The 20,978-nt window shown below is 42.3% G+C and overlaps 2 protein-coding genes across 11 annotated transcripts in view; both read left to right on the plus strand.

The window, feature by feature from the left end:
- Positions 1-15,420, plus strand: part of sulf2a (sulfatase 2a) — a 61,662-nt gene extending 46,242 nt beyond the window's left edge. For 8 of the 9 annotated variants that reach the window (XM_082532758.1, XM_082532754.1, XM_082532753.1 and 5 more), the window contains 20 exons: positions 5,358-5,624; positions 6,370-6,609; positions 6,726-6,877; positions 7,223-7,392; positions 8,879-9,029; positions 9,273-9,448; positions 9,563-9,691; positions 9,965-10,021; positions 10,160-10,289; positions 10,681-10,888; positions 11,269-11,524; positions 11,697-11,793; positions 11,890-11,984; positions 12,062-12,121; positions 12,207-12,373; positions 12,563-12,705; positions 12,849-12,957; positions 13,049-13,082; positions 13,591-13,644; positions 14,011-15,420. In XM_082532758.1, coding sequence (XP_082388884.1) covers positions 5,429-5,624; positions 6,370-6,609; positions 6,726-6,877; positions 7,223-7,392; positions 8,879-9,029; positions 9,273-9,448; positions 9,563-9,691; positions 9,965-10,021; positions 10,160-10,289; positions 10,681-10,888; positions 11,269-11,524; positions 11,697-11,793; positions 11,890-11,984; positions 12,062-12,121; positions 12,207-12,373; positions 12,563-12,705; positions 12,849-12,957; positions 13,049-13,082; positions 13,591-13,644; positions 14,011-14,041 — 2,655 coding nt within the window. In that variant the 5' untranslated portion in view covers positions 5,358-5,428 and the 3' untranslated portion in view covers positions 14,042-15,420. The remainder of the gene's footprint in view (positions 1-5,357; positions 5,625-6,369; positions 6,610-6,725; positions 6,878-7,222; positions 7,393-8,878; positions 9,030-9,272; positions 9,449-9,562; positions 9,692-9,964; positions 10,022-10,159; positions 10,290-10,680; positions 10,889-11,268; positions 11,525-11,696; positions 11,794-11,889; positions 11,985-12,061; positions 12,122-12,206; positions 12,374-12,562; positions 12,706-12,848; positions 12,958-13,048; positions 13,083-13,590; positions 13,645-14,010) is intronic. The other variant, XM_082532760.1, reaches the window with a different exon arrangement.
- A 1,843-nt stretch (positions 15,421-17,263) lies between these two features.
- Positions 17,264-20,978, plus strand: part of arhgap46a (Rho GTPase activating protein 46a) — a 31,105-nt gene continuing 27,390 nt past the window's right edge. For both annotated transcript variants that reach the window (XM_082532748.1, XM_082532749.1), the window contains exon 1: positions 17,264-17,892. In XM_082532748.1, the coding sequence (XP_082388874.1) occupies positions 17,879-17,892 (14 nt within the window). In that variant the 5' untranslated portion in view covers positions 17,264-17,878. The remainder of the gene's footprint in view (positions 17,893-20,978) is intronic.

A 20,978-nucleotide genomic window follows, 5' to 3' on the forward strand; every position in this document is an offset into this window, starting at 1 on the left:
CAAGTTGTAACTGCGTAAAATCCACATTTTTACTTTTACTGTCAAATCAGAGTTCATAGAGACATAAAACAGCTGACAGGGGAAAGCAGCATTCTGTCTTATAGAATGAATTATGAGAGTCTGATACCACGATTAGTCTCAGCTTGACAAAGGATCTATATACAGGGTTTTAAACATGAGCAGCAAACACTTTGATATGGAACAATTTAGCTGAGCAACATTCTCCATTTGTGCGTTGCTTGCTTAGCTGTTCTGTGGGTTTTAGCTGTTCTCTCGCTATGAAATCATTGTATCTACATTTAGAAAGAGGCGAGTGCAGCCCAGAGCCTTCAGCTAATGGCTGCAGAAAACAACTGAAGCATCCTGTTATGTACCTAATTTCATCTAACCCACTGTTTTTGTTTTTTCTTCTCATTTCCCTTGCTCTCTGATTCACCATGTATATCCCCTCAGTCACCCTCAATGTGTTTCATAAAGGGGAGCAGAGAAGGCAAACACTCCTTCACATTAATCCGATCACGTTCCAAAGTGTTGGCTTCGTGTCTGAATGAGCACCCTATCACTTTTCCGCAAAAGTTGCGATGACCTATTTAGTAGTTCAGCACTAGGAACATTTACTTATCTGTTAATGGCACAAGTCTGAACTGCATGCTGTCACATTAATAGATGGATATACACAAGACAGCACAAGACAAAGACGCAAATAGCTCTCTCCATCACTGTCACTGAATAAAGGAAGGAACATTAACGTGAAAGTGACCCATCTGATTGCGTGAACGCATCGCTTTAACATGCGGATGAAGCCACACACACGAAGTTTCACTTACAAATAGTTGAGCAGTGGAGTTAATGACAGTTCATTAAGACATTTCAATGGACTTTAAACTGGCTCACGCACTTGTTTATTTCGGTCTCCAGTAGTTCTGAAAGTCATATACCAAATAACACCTTTAACTGTACAAGTTTAATTTTCATGACCAAAATCTTACCTTAGCCTTATTAGCTACATTTGCACGGTTGGGTGTCTACAGTGTTTTGTAATAATAAGAATAATATATTAAGACTGCATGTGAAAACAGCCGATTTGAATGCATAGAGAAAGGGGCGTGGGTGTTGAACCTACACTGATAAAGTGATCGTAAGCATAAGAATTGTAATGCTGCTAGATTTCTAAATAAGCCCAGGTCAGCATATCAACTTGAAAGATGACGTGATATATCAGTACTTCTTTTACAGATTGATTGTGCTGCCATCAAATTCCACAAAAGTCAGTTGCTGTAGCTCCACCAATACCTCAAAATAAAAAATTTTCCCAAATCTGGTGGTGGAACAGAGATTTGCAGAGAATAATAGATTAAGGAGACGGACCGTGGCTTCTTATTATCATGAAAAAAACATTCCATACTGTATTGAGAATCACAATCCCCTCCTTCCACTGGCACGCACGCCCTCGTGCACGCACGCACACAAATGCAAACTTCCCTGAGAGAATGTTACTCTCACGTAGATGCATGCCGTTGCAGAATTAGCATCTGAATACCAACTTTTGTTGGTAAATGCAAGGGTCCTTGGAGATTTTGCACATTCTGTTCAGAGCTAGGCAGGCCAGTGGGAACAAAGTCACACATTAGCAAAGCCCTGCCAGGCTCAATTATGACCAAAGGGATTGGCTTGATAGTGTTTCAGCGGGCCACATTCAGCAATGGATGTGTCTATTTAAACATTCCTGGCCACTTCCTTTATGTTTTTCAGCACCGTAGATGGCAAATTCCTCTGTCAAGAACGAGGCAGAGGACAATATGGCGGTTCTCTGCGACACATCCTGTTTTATTCTGCTCTGTTTTATATGGCAGCCTTGGCCTATGAATCTAGTTTTCGCGTTTTGTGAAGATCTGTCTGCAGTGGAAGTGCTCGTGCTTTGTTCTCTCCAGACTATATGCCTAGAATTTTTTTCCCCCTGCCTCGCACAGTCTTTTTTCCCTCAATCTTTCTCTGTCTAAGAACATTGGTGATAAAGAAACCAGGAGCCTGACTTTAAGCTTGTGGGCTTTCGCCTCCATATTTTATTGGCATTATGAGCACAGCTGATTAAATTGCAAGTGTACGCCATGGCTCGTCCTCCTTCAATATGTAATAAATGTCTTTTTTTTCTCAGTTTTCTCATATTCTGTCTGTGTTTTGTGCCTTCTCGGAGGATCACAGATTGGATGAATCATACTTTGTGCCTGTTTCAAAGCCCAAGGTGTTTTATTTATAGGGGAAAAGTACATTAACGCCTCTGCAAAGTCTTTGGAAGATTTATCAAGTACTCTCCCAGCTTCCACCCTGCCTCACTTGAACTGTGACAGACCTAGTAAAGTACAGATGTGAGTTGCCGGGCAGTGTAACATATCTGCCTGCCGATCCGGTTTCTGTTTTTGTCCCTCCACTCTTGCTACCGTCTTACCATCATGCCCATGCTATGACATGGCCGGCTCTGTTGTCACTACATTTATAATTCAGTCTTATCAATAAAAGATGCGTGGCATTAAGTTTTTATCTGGTGATGCAGTGCTGCTGTCTCTTAAAGCCTCTTTACAAGCGAATGACTGAAGAGCAAAACTTTCCCTCTGTGCTCTGACTTTCAGGCATCGCTTGGCATTAGTATAACCTTAGATGATCCTTGTTCTTTATACATGCTTTTAGAAGCTTATTCCCTATGATCTCATATTCTGCTAGCTTACTCCCACAGCCTTCCTCTGCAAGCCCCCAGCCTTTAATGAGTTTTGCTGAGAGTTATATTTACTCAAGTTGTCTTGTGCTTCTGTCTAAATGGCAAAATTTCTTCTTTCATTCTGTCTTATCGGGCTGAATCAGCATTGTTGTTTTGCAGCTCACTTAGTACAAAGAGCTGATGTGGGCAGATCTCTGTCAGGAAAACGAGCTCTAAATCACTGCAGTTTACAGACACAACATGGCCTGCCTCGCATTATGAATGCGTATAAGCCAACACGGTCATGTTGTTGGAGACTGAGAGCAGCTTGGCTGACAACTGCTGTTCCTTAACTGTCGTCCATCTGTTTTTTCCACACGTCTTCAAGGTGCAATGTCTTCTGTCTGTTTGGAGGTTATGGTTGCGTCTGCTTTTTCTTTGGGTTTCATGTAGCATCTACCACCCGAAGAGATAAACAATACGAGCAGATAAAAGACAGACAGAGGGAGAGCAAGCTGGAAAGAAAGAACCGTGTGTGTCGGTTAGAGCTGATAAAAGCCTGAAAATCCAATTAGTTCTCAGTATCGGGGCAAAGGAGGAAGCCTCATGGGAGTAATGTCAGGAAATATCCACCACCATAGCATGACAATAACACAACATTTACATACTTGGCTATTGATAGAGCAGCGTGAAAAATCTAACTGGATGTTTTCTTGCAAGTCAGGACTATATTTGGTAGCCTTCCCTGATGGCTTTTGCCCACATCAGCTTTTTAAACAGATAAACAACTATCAAAGGCAAGCATTGTACCTACTACACCACAAGCCACCCTGAAAGAGGAGCCAGTAGGCAGAGGATGATTTTAATTTTTCAACATACTGAATCTCTTCTTTATTCTCTTTAGATGTCCTGGAAATGATTTTGGTGATGAGGTTTGCACTACTGAATGCAGACAGCGTTGGTTAAATGTGTGTCCTTTCAGCAGGTTTCTTTTTTTTCCCCCCCCCTTATTATGATTTCCCTCGTTGCTGGTGCCTTCTTTTCATACACTGGCAGAAATGAAAGAGGTATGGAGGCAAGGAGGGAACATGAGAAGGAAGCAGGGACAATTCAGAAAAGCACAGAGCCCCAAGTTAGAGCTCATGTGCTCCTCCTGGGAAGAACCGCATGCCCTGGGTTAGAAGAGCAGAGCAAAAACAGCTGCTGCTACATTTTAATCATGTATTGATATACTCATAGTGTGTATTTGCTTGCATGAGTGTGTCGATGGAGGAAGACAGAGGACATACGAAGGTGCTGGTTTTGTATTTGTCTTTGAATCAGGACTGATCTGGTCACAATCTCATTGTGGACTTCCCAGCACATATACCTAACCCCCACCTTCTCACGACAGCGAAACATCACAGTGGGTTGCTGTTGCTTACAAACGGTTTTTAATTACGGTCACAGGGGTGTGTAGCTGCTGATGTGTCATCATAAATTAGATGCTATTTAAACTTTATTGGGGATTTGATCAAAATGAGAATGCGCTACATTTTATAAGGCAGATTTTTGTTCCGAAAGGTTCAGATGTAAACAAAGGTGGAAAAACGACAAACAAATATTTATTTCTTTATTTCTAAGAAAAAGGTTTTTATTCATTTCGAGACTAAATGTGATCCTCGTTATACAGCGTTTTTTTTTTTTTTTTTTTGCATGAAGATAAATAAAACGACTCTTAAATCTCGAACACTTACTGATGTGTCTTAATTAGCTACAGTGCTTGTAGCGCTTGTCAATTCTACTGTTGATTTTTCGTGAGTTCTTGCAGTCATTGTTTCTGGAGTTTTTACACTAGAAAGTCAGGTTACCGCTGCTGTGGGTTTGCATGGGCACAATAACCAACAGTTGCCATGGTAAACTCTAATGGGATGTATTGTTAATGAGGAGGAGTTATTAGAAAGCTAATAGGACTGAAGTGTAATTTTGGCAAACTGCATGTAGAGATTAATTGAGAAAAGACTATTTAACACATACTTGGCTCTAATTGTTATGTTAAATGTGTGCTCAATTTTTTTGAGCAACAATGACAATAAATAGACAATGTTTTTGTGTTTTTATCTATTTTATTAACCTTAGTGTCATATCCACATTTATTCTTCTACTTTCATTTTCACACTGTGGGGATTTTCTGTTGTAGTGTGCCTTGTCTACTTTATGATTTAAGGTGAACATTTTCATTAGAGTCATATTTTGTCCTCACGTTGTCACTGCGCTCAATGACCCCTGTCTTCATTTCCCTCCTCTCATCCGGTCTCTCCTTCACCTCTGCCTCACACTCCTTCACCCAACTCCTCCTTCCCCTGTTCTTCGCATTCACCCTAACCCCGTTATGATGAGGTGAGGCCCGAGCTGGCCTCCAGCCCAGGCCCATTAGCCCCAGCCTCGCAGCCATGTGCTCATCACCAGAGATCATTACAATCAGCCAATGACACCACTCCAATGCATCATTAATGATTGATTAACGAGCTGAGCTCAGCCCAAGCGGGTGCATTTGTACGGAAGAGCACCCCATAATGGTCAGGCAAGGCTTGCATCTGCTGTTTTTAACTTGTGCAGCTTTGTGTATGTGCGTGTGTTTGTATGATTTATTCTCATCAGCTTCCCTCTGTGTCCTCTTCCTCAGGCTGAGTAAGGAAGTTGCTGACTCCTCTGTGTTGAAAGAAACACTAAGGAGGTGACTGAGGAGGTGGCGTGATGGCAGAGCGGAGGCTCTCCGCCCCTCTCCCTCTCCTTCTCTTTCTTGTCCTGGTGGGAGTTCTCCCAGAGATTGAGAGCTCGGGATATCTTTCCGGATATCGCCTGAGGAGTCGTTTGCAGAGGGACCGGCACATCCGCAACATCCGACCCAACGTCATTCTCATTCTCACTGATGATCAAGACATAGAACTGGGTAAAATGTTTCCATTAATCCTCTGTGGTGTGCGTTTACCGTGTGATTATGCATCTGTATCTCTGTTCACTTTGTCGGGTACAGACATTTTGTCCATGTGTATCCACCAGCATCAGCAAAGGAAAGTCAGCCTAATGCTGCCTCTTGGCACCATAACAACTGGCCCACTCAAAGTCATGTGTTCCCTTTGCCAGCTCCTCTGTCGCTGGCATGAAATGAGGGCGGCCTATGGCTTCCATTGTCTGGTTGCCAAACCCTGGCCATCTCCCTACCCGCTTAAGTCTTTTAGCAGCGTATTGGGCTGGAGTGGCTGCATAATGGCCTCAGTGACATCCTTTGTCCTCCTGTGATCACCAGTGAGAAAACTCCCATTGAAAAGCAGGAATTTATGGTCAAGCATCTGTTTCCCCAAACAATCACCATCCGCCTGAAAAGCTTTTAGTACACAGTAGACCAAATGGGTTACTTTACAAAAAAAGATTTATTCTCTCATCTTATTTCCCCCCTTTCGTTTTATCTTCCCACATCCATAATGTTTTTCCCCCCTCATGGGTTATATTTATATTTTCACTCTTTACTCTATGTTCAACATCTCACTCCTCATTCCTCTTGAATGCTTTACATCCCCCTGGGTCCCTTTCATTTCAATTGCTGGCTTTTGAATCTGCTCTTACCCTCCTGTCCCCTCGTACAACCTCCCCTCCCCCCCCCCCCCTTCTCTCCCTTTCCCCCTGTTGCCTCCCAGGCTCTATGCAGGCCATGAACAAAACTCGACACATCATGGAAAAGGGCGGCACACATTTTTCAAACGCTTTCTCCACCACGCCAATGTGCTGCCCATCCCGCTCCTCCATCCTGACGGGAAAATATGTGCATAATCACCATACCTATACCAACAACGAGAACTGCTCCTCACCCTCGTGGCAGGCCCACCACGAGCCGCACACCTTTGCTGTCCACCTCAACAACTCAGGCTACAGGACAGGTGAGCGTTGCAGAGTCCAAATCGAGCTTCAGTCGTACCCATTGAGTTATGAAATTTGCAAATAAACCTGAAAAAGAGTACATCATTAACTTGCTGCGCACCTGTTCTTCACTCAGCCTTTTTTGGAAAATACCTCAATGAGTACAACGGCTCCTACGTGCCTCCTGGCTGGAAGGAGTGGGTAGCATTGGTGAAAAACTCACGTTTCTACAACTACACCCTCTGCAGAAACGGTGTACGGGAGAAGCACAGCAGCGACTACACAAAGGTATTATTGCACTCTTCTGACATCAAAAAGAAAATACATGTATCTTTACAGAATAATTATCCCTGCATGTGCTGAGATTGATACAAAATCATTTAATGAAATTTGTGAAAAGTGATGCTTTTGTTCAAATGAAAACAACAATTCAATAAGTTTAAGCAACATAATACACATGAAAATTACACTTTAAAGTAGCTTAACAAGATGAAGGGTTAAAACATTGAGCAGTTCCACTGACTCAGTATCAGTAACGTCTGGTTTTGACTCGCACAGTGCTGGTGCTCTGCTCTTTGACTCCCTCTGTCACTCACTGAGTACATGATAAATAATATTTCATGTACTTTACAGGACTATCTGACAGATGTCATTACCAACAACAGCATCGACTACTTCCGTACGTCCAAGAGGCTGTACCCTCACCGGCCTGTGTTGATGGTTCTGAGTCACGTTGCTCCACATGGTCCAGAGGACTCTGCCCCGCAGTACAGCTCCGCTTTCTCCAATGCATCACAGCACATGTAAGGAAATGAGTTAGCTTCAAATTGCCTAAACAAACTGTGACCAAGTTACGAGTTAGCAGATTGTTGCAGGTTTTCCGATGATCTGTGATAATACATGCACAGATAATTGGCAGCTGTTTGAACAGGAGCTTTGCCTATGGGATGTAAGCGTGTTTGGTTTCAGGGGGACAAAGATAACAAGTACACAGATACATTTTTACATTTTCACATCCAGACCTATTTGCTTGCATATGAGTCATCTGTGCATTCATTCTGCTTCTATGACCCAGGATGACACAAATTCCATAATCTCGACTCAATCTCATCCTCCTCTGCCTGCAGAATGTTGTTGGCAGCCGATGCCTTTCCTTCCACTGCCAATGCTTTGCTCCAGTTTATTTGGCTCGTGCATTGTTCACATTAGTGGTACCACCGTAATGAGACCTGCTAATTTGTAGCATTTTGTCAGTGGTACAAGAAGAGAGGAATGATGTATGTATAGAGCTTAGGTAATGATGAAGCCATGTGCACACACAAACACACACAGACACGCCTAACACCTCCATTTTTTTCTTCCTGACCCTTTGTGCTCACTGGCTGCCTAGTGCTGCTAGCTAATGGCAGAGCTGCTATTAGCCTCTAGAGATGTAGCCAAGGCCAGTAATGAGACTCCAATTTCTACCCCCTCACACCATCCTGCTGCTTCATCTAATCCCTCCAGCACCATTAACCTGTGCCACACAAGCTTTAAACACATAGAATATTCTGAAAATTCAGCCCTAGTGTCTTTGTGCAAACTTTTAATTGCTCTTTCTCCATAAATTTCCTCTCCCTCGGGTGATGTTTTCTGTGAGAGCCTTCTCTGGCTATTTTCTCACTCCATCTCCCTCTGTCCTTATCAACCACACTAAGAGAGAGAGGCAGTAAAAGTCCTGCACTCCTCTAGTGGTAAACCTTCTTCTCACCTTGGCACATTACAGACACATCTTCACAGTACATTAGATTTCTCGCTGCAGAATAAGCTTTGGGACATTAGCATTTCTTAAAAGCCAAATCGATCCACTTTAAACATTAAAGGTATTTTCTTTTAGGATCTCATTAGCTATTTAGCAGTTTTTATTCCCAAATACAGTTCTGTATAGCTTGGAGTTAAATATTGATCAAACTGGGCTCACTGTGTGCAGACCTATTGATTGCATTTTACATGGTTTATGTAACCTCCACTTTAGCATTCCATAAACAGTTTTCTGGCTACTTTGGGGGAAAAGGATTGGAGACATTAGCCAGCACAGGAAGAAAATGTTGCTGTGAATGCATGCGTTTTGGTTCTATGATTCAATTTACAGCTAAAGAATATGGAAACATCTCTGTGCAAATGTACGGTGACTAGTACAAAAAGAACTCTGTCTCCTTTAAAATGTAAGTAGAATCGGTATAAGTGAAATGCTTATTACACCACATAATTTCAAGCTTCAAGCTTTTTTGTTGTTATCTTTCATTTTAGAACCCCCAGCTACAACTATGCCCCTAACCCAGACAAGCACTGGATCCTACGCTACACTGGACCTATGAAGCCTGTCCACATGCAGTTCACTAACATGCTTCAGCGCAGGAGGATGCAGACTCTGCTGTCGGTGGATGACAGTGTGGAGAAGGTATTCAGACAAGCAGACAGACATATGCTTAAACACAGACACACACACACATCTCATCTGACAGCCTTAAATCCTGGGAGATCTGTGCTTGTTCTGACTGGGACTGTATAATGTATTCACTGACACACTTGGTAAATTGTTCAATCCTCCTTTCCCACAATCTGGCACAAGAGACTTGAGCTATCAAACAGAAGTAAAACTTTTCACACTGTGTGAGTGTTCAATGAACTATATCCTCCGTAGGTGTACAACATGTTGGTGGAGACAGGTGAACTGGACAACACGTACCTCATTTACACCTCAGACCACGGCTACCATATTGGCCAGTTTGGTCTTGTGAAGGGCAAATCAATGCCTTATGAGTTTGATATCCGTGTACCCTTCTACATTCGAGGACCTAATGTGGAGCAAGGTGCTGTGTAAGAGACTCGTTGTTTTTCTCTTGCATTCAGTATAGGGATAAAGGTAAATACCATTGTGACTATTTTCTTCTATCTAGTTCTATAGAAAAAAATGTTCTTGTTGTCCTGCAGTAATCCTCACATAGTATTGAACATTGACCTGGCACCAACTCTGCTGGACATGGCTGGTGTTGATATCCCTGCAGAAATGGACGGCAAGTCTATCCTCAAGCTGCTAGACACAGACCGACCAGTCAATAGGTGAGTACCTACTTTACTTTATAAACTCACTATCTTCGTGTTCTTCGTATTTTTGAATAGCATTTAAAATACCAGGAATGTGTCAAAAAGGTTGAGAGTTGAACTCTGTTTATTTCATGGGCATAATGAAATCTGCAATCCAAACATAAAAATGGAACACCACTTTCTTCTCAGTGCCATGCAAGGATGACATTTAAAATAGAGTACATGTTTATCCTGTGCAAATATCACAAAGTGGTTTAACAGGATTTCTGAAAACGTCTCATTTTACAGGTTCCAGTTGAGCAGGAAGGGTAAAACATGGAGAGATTCTTTCCTCGTGGAGAGAGGGTATGTTTTATTGTAATGTATTATCTTTTGTGAAAACTGTTCCCAAACCAGGAATTGTCCTGTAGCAACATGAGACTTCTTGTCTGGTTGGCTGAAGAAAAAATCATTTTCTGTTTTTTTGTTTATCTGTGCTTTCAGGAAGCCTCCGCACAAGAGAGCCGATGGAAAGGAAATGGCCCAGGAAGAGAACTTCCTGCCAAAATATCAGAGGGTGAAGGACCTGTGCCAAAAAGAAGAGTACCAGACCTCCTGCCAGCAGCCAGGACAGGTACTTGACCTGTAAGATCTCGAACAGAGAGGTTAATGAAGTCTGAATAGAACAAAATTAAGAGATAATTAACATTCTGGTTGCAATCTGCCGAGTTATCTGCAGTCATTGTATGTTTCATCGAACATAAAAGTCTTTTTCTTAATCCTCCAAAATGAAGAGCATGTGCACGTGTGTATAAAGAGCTTTCCAGTTTGAATAAGACTCATAAAAGGCTCATCCCAGAAGATTAATATTATTACTATTACTGCTCAGCTTGAATATGCCTTGTGCTCATTTAGATGTCTGTGATTTTTATCGTCATGCTATAAAGACTGGGTCAAAATTATGTTATACTCTATAAAATCTCAAAGACCTGTGTTAATCCATATTTCCCTGTGCCTTCATTCAGAAGTGGCAGTGTGTGGAGGACCCGACTGGCAAGCTGAGGCTGTATAAGTGCAAGGGCATGGCTAGTCTCTTTGCCCCACGTATGCAGGCTCTGATGGCCAGCGGTGCCTCACAGCTGTCTCTCACATCCAGCTCTGACAGCTGTGACTGCAGCAATTCCGGCTTCAAACCATCCATCATGAAGAGGAAGAGGCTTCTCACCAAAAAGAGTCAGTTCCTGTTGTCGCTTACATTGTTGTCATTGCTATAAATAGATGCTTTTGTTTAGAAAGAAACTTTTCTTTACTTTGAATCGTCCTTGCAGTAGCCTATGAAGCTTTCCAAATGGGGCCATTTATCTCAAGCGAAAATAACCAGCTGTTGAAGTATTCATGAGACCAGAAGGATATGTCAGTGCTGCCATCAAGTGGCAGAATAGAACAGACAAATTACCAATTAAATAGCAGAAGCTTGTAAAGGATTCCCAGAATATGATACAACTTGCATGGAATTTTGATTTATATCAGTCTGTTTAGTTGCTGTTATGTCATCTATCCTGACATAAAGAATCAAAAACACGTCTTACATTAATCTGTCTCGTCTTCTGCAGAGATAAAGTCCAGTAAGGGTACAAGTAGGAAGCGTTGGGCCCGCTCTATATCATTTGAGCTGGGCGGTGACCTGTATGCTGTAGACCTAGAAAAAGGCTACTGGCCACTGGGGTCCAGGAACAGCAGCTGGGCCAGAGACAGGAGGAGAGGAGTGAATGAGGAAGACAATGAAGAGTTCAGTGGCATGGAAGTGACTGTCAAACCCACCACCAGCAACAAACTTGCTACACCTGCTGCTATTAAAGTCACATATAGGTGCGTGTGTGTGTGTGTACATTTTTCCACATGAATGTGTAATGTTCCTGAGGTAAAAGACAGAAATCAACTGTTAGAATATATATATATATATGTGTATGTATATATACATATACATATACATATACATACATATATATATGTATATATATATTGTTTCTATGCCCTTCAGATGCTCCATTCTTATGAATGACACAGTTAAATGTGATGGAGGCCTCTATAAGTCCCTTCAAGCATGGAAAGACCACAAATTGCACATAGAGCACGAGGTACTGTTCCTTTTTTAATTGTTATATTTAATACATATTGTAGGTTATTTATAGCCTGTGGTGTCTAATTAGATTTGGGGCAACTTTCCTTTTTAGATCGAAACCTTGCAGACAAAAATCAAGAACTTGCGTGAGGTCAAAGGTCATTTAAAAAACGTGCGACCAGAGGAATGTCAGTGCGACAGTCCCAGGTGAGAGAATTTAAGGGTGACAGATAAGCACCAACACAGAGATTCAGCACATCTGACAGCTGACTTTGTCTTTTCAGTTATCTCACTACGAATAAGGAGACTTTCCAACTTAATGCAGGACGAATGCTCTCACTCAGGTAAAATGTATAACACTCGTTTACTGTGTAGTAATTTTGAATTCCTCACTCAGGCTAGTTGTGACGTATGTTTTGTATTTATTAGAATGCCATCAAAGCAGAAGACTCAGTGGTTGCAGAAGGAGCAGAAACGCAGAAAGAAACTACGGAAATTCCTCAAGAGGCTTCAGAACAACGACACGTGCAGCATGCCCGGCCTGACCTGCTTCACACATGACAACCATCATTGGCAGACTGCTCCCTTCTGGACAAGTGAGGGATAGTCTATGGATTTAGCAAGTTGTTCAAAGAGTATCATGGTGGAACATACCTCTTTGTTTCTGGCACTATTTTCCTGAGCAGAAATGATGACAACAATATTTTGAATCACGTTTTTCAAACTCTTGTTTTCCACTCTCACCCCTCCCTTCCTTATAAACTCCCCCTTCCTCTGATCCTCAGTGGGTCCATTCTGTGCATGCACCAGTGCCAACAACAACACATACTGGTGCCTCAGGACCATCAATGACACACACAATTTCCTGTTCTGTGAATTTGCTACGGGCTTCCTGGAGTATTTTGACCTCAACACTGACCCGTACCAGGTATTTATTTCAACAGACACACAGAATGGCAGTTACCAATAATACGTTTAAAATAATCCCACTACATGATTCATGGTGCACATGGGATAGTTCCCAAAATTTCCAAAGTCCTTGCTGACATTTTGTCCTTATCATTCCTGCAGCTGATAAATGCTGTCAACACCCTTGACCGCAACGCTCTGAATTTGATGCATCAACAACTTATGGAATTACGGGGCTGCAAAGGACATAAGCAGTGCAGCCCAGAGAAGGGTCAGTAAAAGATCTCTGTGGTAAATATCATATATTGTAGCGCCAACAGTCATTTGAAACTAAGATTAATGCTACCCCTGCTTCTTTTCAGGAGGAAAGGAGCGAAACTACTTCAGTGAATACAGGTATTTCTTCCTCTAAACAGCTTGCAGCTGATTGCTTTCACAACCATCACAGATGGAATTCAAGTTATAATATGAATTCAGAGAGGTTACTGCTGAGTCTTTGGTTATGTTTCTGCTCATTGCCAGTCATCTAGGGAGCTGAGGAAACAAAATACAGACACGTTTCTCTGAAACGGAAGCTCTGAACTGCCATGGTTCCTCACTGTTGTGATTGAAGCATTGTAGCATGCAGAAGTCAAATCCAAAGAGGGCTAAAATGCAAGGCTGCTTTTCAGCTTCTGCCTTTTTGTAATCAACCCTAATTGTGTGTGTGTGTGTGTGTGTGTGTGTGTGTGTGTGTGTGTGTGTGTGTGTGTGTGTGTGTGTGTGTGTGTGTGTGTGTGCGGGGTTGTGTTCATGTGTGTACTTGCGTGCATCTATGTCTGTGCGTGTGTGTGTATACCTGTGGGTTTTGTCTTCATGCACGTGCATTGGTCCCGCGCGTGTATACGTGCTGTGCATGCTTCAGGCCAGTTCATCGCCGAAAGAGGCCAAAAGTGAAGAAGCCCTCCTCCAAATCGCTGTGAGTTTGTCATAACCCATCTGCTCCTTTGTACTCAGCCAGCATCTCCATCCAGATTTTTTAGCATGGTCAGATGACTTAACAGCATGGTGCCCTATTTACTGTATTTCTGTACTCCTCTACTAATTGTATTTACATTTCCCTGCATTGCATTGCTGCACCATTTTCATTCACTCTCTCGGCTCAAATTCATTACAGCAATGCAGATATGTCATTGTCACATTGTGTTGCGTTTTCTGTTCTGTTATTGTCATTTCCTGCTTTTCCTCGCAGTGTTGGTAGGAACAGACCACAGCTGGAGCCATGGTTTCCAGTGAATGCCTCAAGCAGTGCATTTAACTTACAGTAATTGTTTCTCTTGCACAGAGGGCAGATTTGGGAAGGGTGGGTTGGTTAACCACCTGCAGCCCACAACCAACCGCATCGGCCTCCTCCAGAGAAGGAAGGAGAATGGAGAGTGCAGAAAACCCGAAGACCTCGACTTTGATAGACCATATGCTGGGATACCACTCTAAGCTGGGTTTCATTTTCGGGGGAGCTGCTCCTCATAGCCTCCTACCGGGGTGTAGGAAATACTAAGGCCTACAATAAGTCTAAAGACTCAGCAATTATGTATTTTGGAACATATTTCATATCCATTTGCAAACTTTGCCACCCCCAGCTGTCAGGATTGTTAACAACAACAACAAGATTCTGTAAATCAAGTGGAACAGTTTGGTGTCTGCAAGCCTTTCAGTATACCACTAATGCTTGTAGATAATATACAATGTCTCAGCTTTAATCAGCTTTCTTTCATGTCATGTGAGACTGTGTGGAAATATGATGAGTAACACGTCACTTCTGCTGCTACACAATGACGTCATGGCCTTGTGATGTCTCTGCGGCACATGTGGATTAGCTAACTATTTCACACTTGGAGTAACATTAAGACATATGTTGTATTCTTTCTCTGCACCAACGTGTCTGCACATGGAAGTAAAGTGGACTTAACAAACAACCAACTGCATCAAACATGTCGCCATACTCTTTTGTATTATAGTTATTCTTAACACCGATGAATGTCCTTTGTTACTACAGGTCATCCTCCTCACAGCTGTGCGATCTGAGATGACCTGAGTTTGCCTGCAATGATTTAAATGCATACACAGAATTCAACAAAAGTCTCTTTATGCCCTTGAAGAGGTCTAAATTAACAACACCATCTCACAATGATACAATCCTCCAGACTACGTGACCTGTAACAGAATGTGTCATTTGTGAATGCCATTTTACTCCTTTGTATTGTCAGTATCACACTGTAGAAGTATCCAAATAGTTTGTTCAGTTTGCTATACATGGTGCTACAAGATAACAATACAAGTCTGAAATCTTGCTGTACAGTACAGTATGTATTTGAATGTATGTTGTGCAATTAATATAAATGTTTACAATATTTTTTATAATACTGGAGAGGCAACCTCATTGTATGATACGAGTTGATAAAATGAACTTATAGGGAGAAACGTAGCTTGAGAAATGTCATTGTCATTGAGATTTGTATGTTTGTCCTTATTTACATCAGAAAAGCACTTAAAGGGTTCACTGTGAAGAGCTGCGCCATGTACATTAATGGACAGTATGCTTTGCGCCGGAAGAAAAACAAAACAGTGTAATACTCATTGATGTGAAGTTTACTTCTTGCATTTGTTAGCTTCTTTTCTTTTCTTTTTTTAGCCAATACTTCCTTTTAATAGAGTGCTGATAGTCAATGTGAATAAAGTGTTGTTTGACCATGAATATGACCAGGCTTTTATTTTGAAATTGTTAAGTAATTTACTGTTTTCATGTCCAGTAGGTGTCTCTGTCTGCCCGTTTCTTTGGACAACCTATGGTGGTGAGTGCAGTGACATGTGGAAGCTGTAACCTATTTGCTCTCAATAATGTCCCTTTCACTGTAGCATCAGGAGGGTTTGTACTTAATGTAATCTCAACAGTGGAATCCCAGCAGCTTGAGATCATTAAATTGATAGTCATAGCATTCTGATTGGCACAGTCAAATTAACTCTGTTATTTCCAGTCACGCTGGCATCTCAGTCTGAATAAACATGAACGCACGCCCACTTATGCACAACTTTAATCAAACTAACAAACTAAAATTTAAAGGTGAACTTAGGTAATTTTTTAAGGTCATTTAATAGGAAATAATATATTGTGCTCATGAATATAAGTTGATTAGTGTGTAATAATGTGTTAGATCACAGGATATTAAACCATGTAATGGTTCAGAGTGATGATCAGCATCAGGTTCAAACCAGTGGATGCCTGCGATTTAAACACAACTTGGAATTAAGCCATTAAAAATACACAGGAGCAGGCTCCACTTTGTGGAGGCCGCCATGTTTCCCAGCCTCTTGAATACAGTGGCCGAAAAAGACATTACACCATCATTACACCCGGTGTTTGTGCCTGTACACTGGCTAATTTACATCGTTCACCTTATAAGTTACTTCTTTCCCTTTCAAACCATATATGTGAACATTTGTATGTCATTGTGTATTCATCATCTTTCTCGTTATGTCTTGTTGTTTTCTCTGTTTTCTCTCTTCCCTCATTTCCACTTCATCCTCTTCCTCCTCATCTCAAACCTCGTCTTCTGAACTGCAGTTAAGACTCTAACACACCAACACAAGCATAAACATGCTTATTTATTCCTGATATTGTCACAATTGCATATTCAACAGATTACACATGCCACTCTTCCATCTCTGGACAGCGGAGAAGACCCAGCTAAACAACAACAGCTGCTTATAAGCTAACATTTTGCTACTTTTATGCTTGACTGTCCTAAAATTCTCACTTTTCCTCTGATAAACAGCTTGATTACTTGATTAGAGCAGCAACGAAAACAGCAGTCTTACCAACAGAAAGGTTCAGGATATCCTCAACAACTCACCACTGTCATCGGGCATAAGTGAGCTTCACAGACCCATTGACTCCTATCAGACTCCTTTCACAAAGTTTTGCAGGCTCTTCCACAATGTATAGACATGGACACCTGGCTGAAGAAATGGCAGGGTGAGTTATTTGTCTCATGGCAGCCACCACAGAGGATTCAGTTGTCTGCAGTTTGCAATCTACTGACATCTAGGCAAGATTTTACACACTGTGCCTTTAAAATAGCCACGGTATATTTTGATTTTATTATAGATTTGTGGAAGTAGACAATATTCTTTCTTTGTCTTAAAATGTAGTTTAAGACACAGTTTAAATAACCAGATGAACAATGGCAATAAAAGACTATTCTATTCTATTCTAACAATTTCCAAAAACATTAATACGCTGCTTTTTAAGAGAAAGCACAGGATTATCCGCTTTGATACTTTGTGCAAGCAAAGCCCTTCAGTCAGACCTGCCCTAAAGAAACCAGAGTCTAGGTGGAGGTATTGCACTAAATTAGCCAGGTAACTTAAAAAAAGAGCATGCAACAGCTTCTCTGGCCAAAAGTTAATGAACAACAATTAGTAGTACTGGCTATCGCCTGTTCTTCTGCACATGCTCTCTGTTGTGCACGATGCTGACTGTGCTGAGGGCATTGCCTGGACATGCCTTCACAGCAGTCAGAAAAAAAGTGGGAGGGACTGGTCAAAGGGTGAGCCAGTGAGAATATAGATTATATATTAGACACAACTACTCTTGAATTTTCACATATGAATCGAATAATGTATTTCAGCTGTGTCATGCAATGCAAATCTGTTGCTTGCTTAACAAACCTTCTAATAAATAGACCGCATTTGTTAAAAAATAGCAGCCTTAGTTTTATTTAACTTAATATATGAAGTGAATTGAAGTTCCTGTGTAAGTTGGCACACAAAACCCCCCTTCTAACCTTTAACATCTTATCACTTTACTTTGTTGAGCCAGCTGAGCCTTTAAATGTTTTGGCTATCTTAAAAAAGTGCCGCTTTTTCCAGAAAGCCAGTCGAAAGGCTTCAGGATGGGTGGTGTGGCGTGGAAGAGGGAGGGGAGCAGACTGGGTGGGGGTGCAGACTGGGTGACCCCCATCGCAACCTATGACTCACGTGCAGAGGCGGAGACTGCGTACGGGATTTGCCACCGGAGAGCCGTCCCGTACTACTCACTGCTCGGACAGTTCAGTGCGCTCACAAAACTAACCTTACAAGCAAGAAGAGATAAAAAACAACAACAACAACTGTACAGTTCCTTTCGCTGGAGCCTCGTTTAAAATGTGAAGAGCATGGCCGGGACAAGGTAAGCAGACTCTTTCTTTAATTTCACAGCGGCGCGAAATGAAGTGGAGAAAGTTTAGAAGCCGCCGACGCTGAACCGGAGCCGCAGCTCGCGGGATAGTAACATTATTTTAAGCCTCTGTGGGTATTTTAAAACCTTTGAAAATAAAACGTTTTTTTAAAAATCTCTACCAAAGTCTGTTAGGGGTGACTTCTAAGTTTAACAGATTATTTAAACCGCGAAATGTTCTTATTCTTTTTTTTATTTTCGATTTTAATTATTATCTATCGTCGGTGAGTTAAAAGTAAAACATTACACTGTAGCTCGCTAACGCCTATCATGGGAAGCTAGGTGGCAAAGGTTTGACACATCCGCCCAAAGTTTTTAATTGTAGGGAGAAGCTGCAGTGTGGTGGCTGTGGTGGGAGACGGAGGCTACTTCTTAATTCTATCTAGTCTCCAAATGGGCTTCACGGGCTTAGCTCTTTGCTGTGGTTTTAGGAGCCCGGTAACCCAAAAAGAGGGCAAATGTTCCACAGTCCATTTGTTGCTCCTGTTTCTACTACTGCTGTGGCTCTCAGATTCAGCTCCACGTGTCTTAATTTCTTCGCCATCTGTTTTCACTGCAGATGTGCATTAAAACTTTGTTTAGCTTTCATCGGTTGCTTGCTTTAGTCCCCACGGTCTATTTAAAGTCACTTACTGCTTTGGCTACAGATTTTCATATGGGAACTCCTTAGTGTTGTGATACATGCAGTAAAAAGTCCAATTCCTCGTCCTGTATCTGCTGTTGAGTGCAGTCCATTAGACCGTAGCTGACGAGCAAGTTTTCGAGTCAGCTGTCATTTATATAGCCTAAAGCTGTTTATTTTGGCAGGGCATGCCAACCTGACTTCCTGGGCGCAGCAGTTTTCACCATCTCCCTGCCCAGCTGGTGCTCATCTGATGACTTTTGTTTGCATTTGCGTGTTTGCATTTGCGTGGCGTTGGTGTAAATTTCTCTATCTGCTCAGCAAATTGCAAGAGATAGATGAGATACTATAACAGAGGACAGCGATGTCGTTTGGTCAAAGTTTCCATAGTTCATGAGTTTTTTCTGTGAGATGTAGGAACCAGAGTTGAAAATGAGGATGTTGTCTCGGTGTTTACTCTGCAAGCTCACAACAGTGGGCAGACAATCGAGAACAAGCAACACATCCCCTTCAACAAGATGACTCTAAACGGTGCTTTCTGCAAAGAAGAGACCGGACGTCCATCCCAGACAGACAATAGGGAAGTTTGTTTGCCTGTTGACAGGAAGTGAAGCCTGTCCTGCACTGACATGTTATGAGTCATGGTTTGTTAATAATCGCTGTGATTTCATTAGCTTCAACGTACACATTTCCAGCTTTCACTCCTTTCCTTTCTCTGATCCCTTGAGGATCAGTGCTCTTAACACTCAGCACGCACTTTTCACCTGACTTTGATTCTCTGTGGCCTGCCACAGTGACTTTGTAATGAGGTTAAGGTGATTTGTCCAAACAAATTTATCTGTACCTGAGCAACCACTCACACTGCGAACTGTGGGGATTACAGACAGGTTTAAATCGCAGGCATCCACTGGTTTGAACCAGATGCTCATCGTCGCTCAGAATCATTACGTGGCTTAATATCCTGTTGTACTTTTTAGGTCTATGACACAAATTCAAGAGTTAAAAGAGGTGAACAAGTTTATGTAACGTCAGTGAGCTAAGGTGCAAATGAAACCCACAAAGTGCAATTAACACATTGAACACAAAGAATCTGCCACGACCTGAAGATCTATTGTTGTTAGTGAAATATTAATCCTTCCCTACACGTTGAGCCCCAGCGATGGCCTCTTAAATCATAATCCACTCCTCCCCTCAGGCCTGCGCGGGCCTGGCGTTAACATCTTCACTGGCCTGCTCTGCATTTCTAATCCTAGAGAGTCTACCGTCTGCACCTTCACTTCCTCTAGAGGACAATCCGGACGTTCCTTTCCTGCGTGGCTCCTCGCTGACCCCCTTGCTTACCCTGTAGCTGCGCTCTGGGATTAGACTCTGGCCTCGTTTGTCATGTCAGCAGGGGGAGGATTCGCGGGGGATGGTGTGGGCTTAGACCAAAATGAAGTTACAAACTGCTGCTGCTGGTGGTTGTAGGCAAGCAGGTCAGATACTAATAAAAACTGCTGTTTTGACAGCACCCAGATAGCACAGGTGGAATTCTTGAGTTTATTTTATATAAAAGGGCCGATGCACAATATGTATTCATCGATAACCCTGAATGATTTTACAAGATAATGTTTAGAGATGAATGTTTGTGGTTATTAAGCACAATTACCTCGTAATAGCGTCATTCTTTTTTTGTGTGTGTGTTTGGACAAGTAACCCCATTGTTCCCACTCTGACAGCTGGTGTGCTGATAGAAAGGCTATCTTCTATGTGGTAAACACCCTGATGCTGCAGCTTCTGTTGCACATGTTCGCTCTCGTCCAGAGTCTTATGTGACCTCAGAAGCACCCTCCAACTAAGGCAGGGGTGGGCAATTCCAGGCCCCGAGGGCCGGTGTCCTGCAGGTTTTAGATCTCACCTTGGGTCAACACACCTGAATCACATGATTAGTTTGTTACCAGGCCTCTGGAGAACTGCAGGAGCTAATTTAGCCATTTAAATCCGCTGTGTTGGTTCAAGGACACATCTAAAACCTGCAGGGACACCGGCCCTCGAGGCCTGGAGTTGCCCACCCCTGAACTAAGGGAAGGGCTGAAGTTTTTTTTAGGAAGGACGGGGACTTGTGTTTGGGCAGACCTTGCTCTCTCTGAAAGGGAGTTTATTGACCCTTTGGCTGAGTGTCACCTCGGACAGACAGTGAGTGTTCAGCAGAGCAGTAAGGGGGCCGGAAGTTCCCGGCATTTCTGCTGAGCTGCAGCATTCGTGGGTGATTCGTGGCAAGATGGTGGGACAAGACAATACTCCCCATAGAGAAATCACAGAGAGCCGCTTCTCTGCATTTAGCTTGTAGGCGGATTTCAGCAAGGGTATCTGAAGTAACATTTAACAGCTAACACAAAAATGTTCTCCTGGAGCTGGTGGTGAGGTAGGCTTTTTT

Source organism: Aulonocara stuartgranti (genome assembly GCF_965226115.1).
Source record: "Aulonocara stuartgranti genome assembly, chromosome: 5".
Lineage (NCBI taxonomy): Eukaryota > Metazoa > Chordata > Actinopteri > Cichliformes > Cichlidae > Aulonocara > Aulonocara stuartgranti.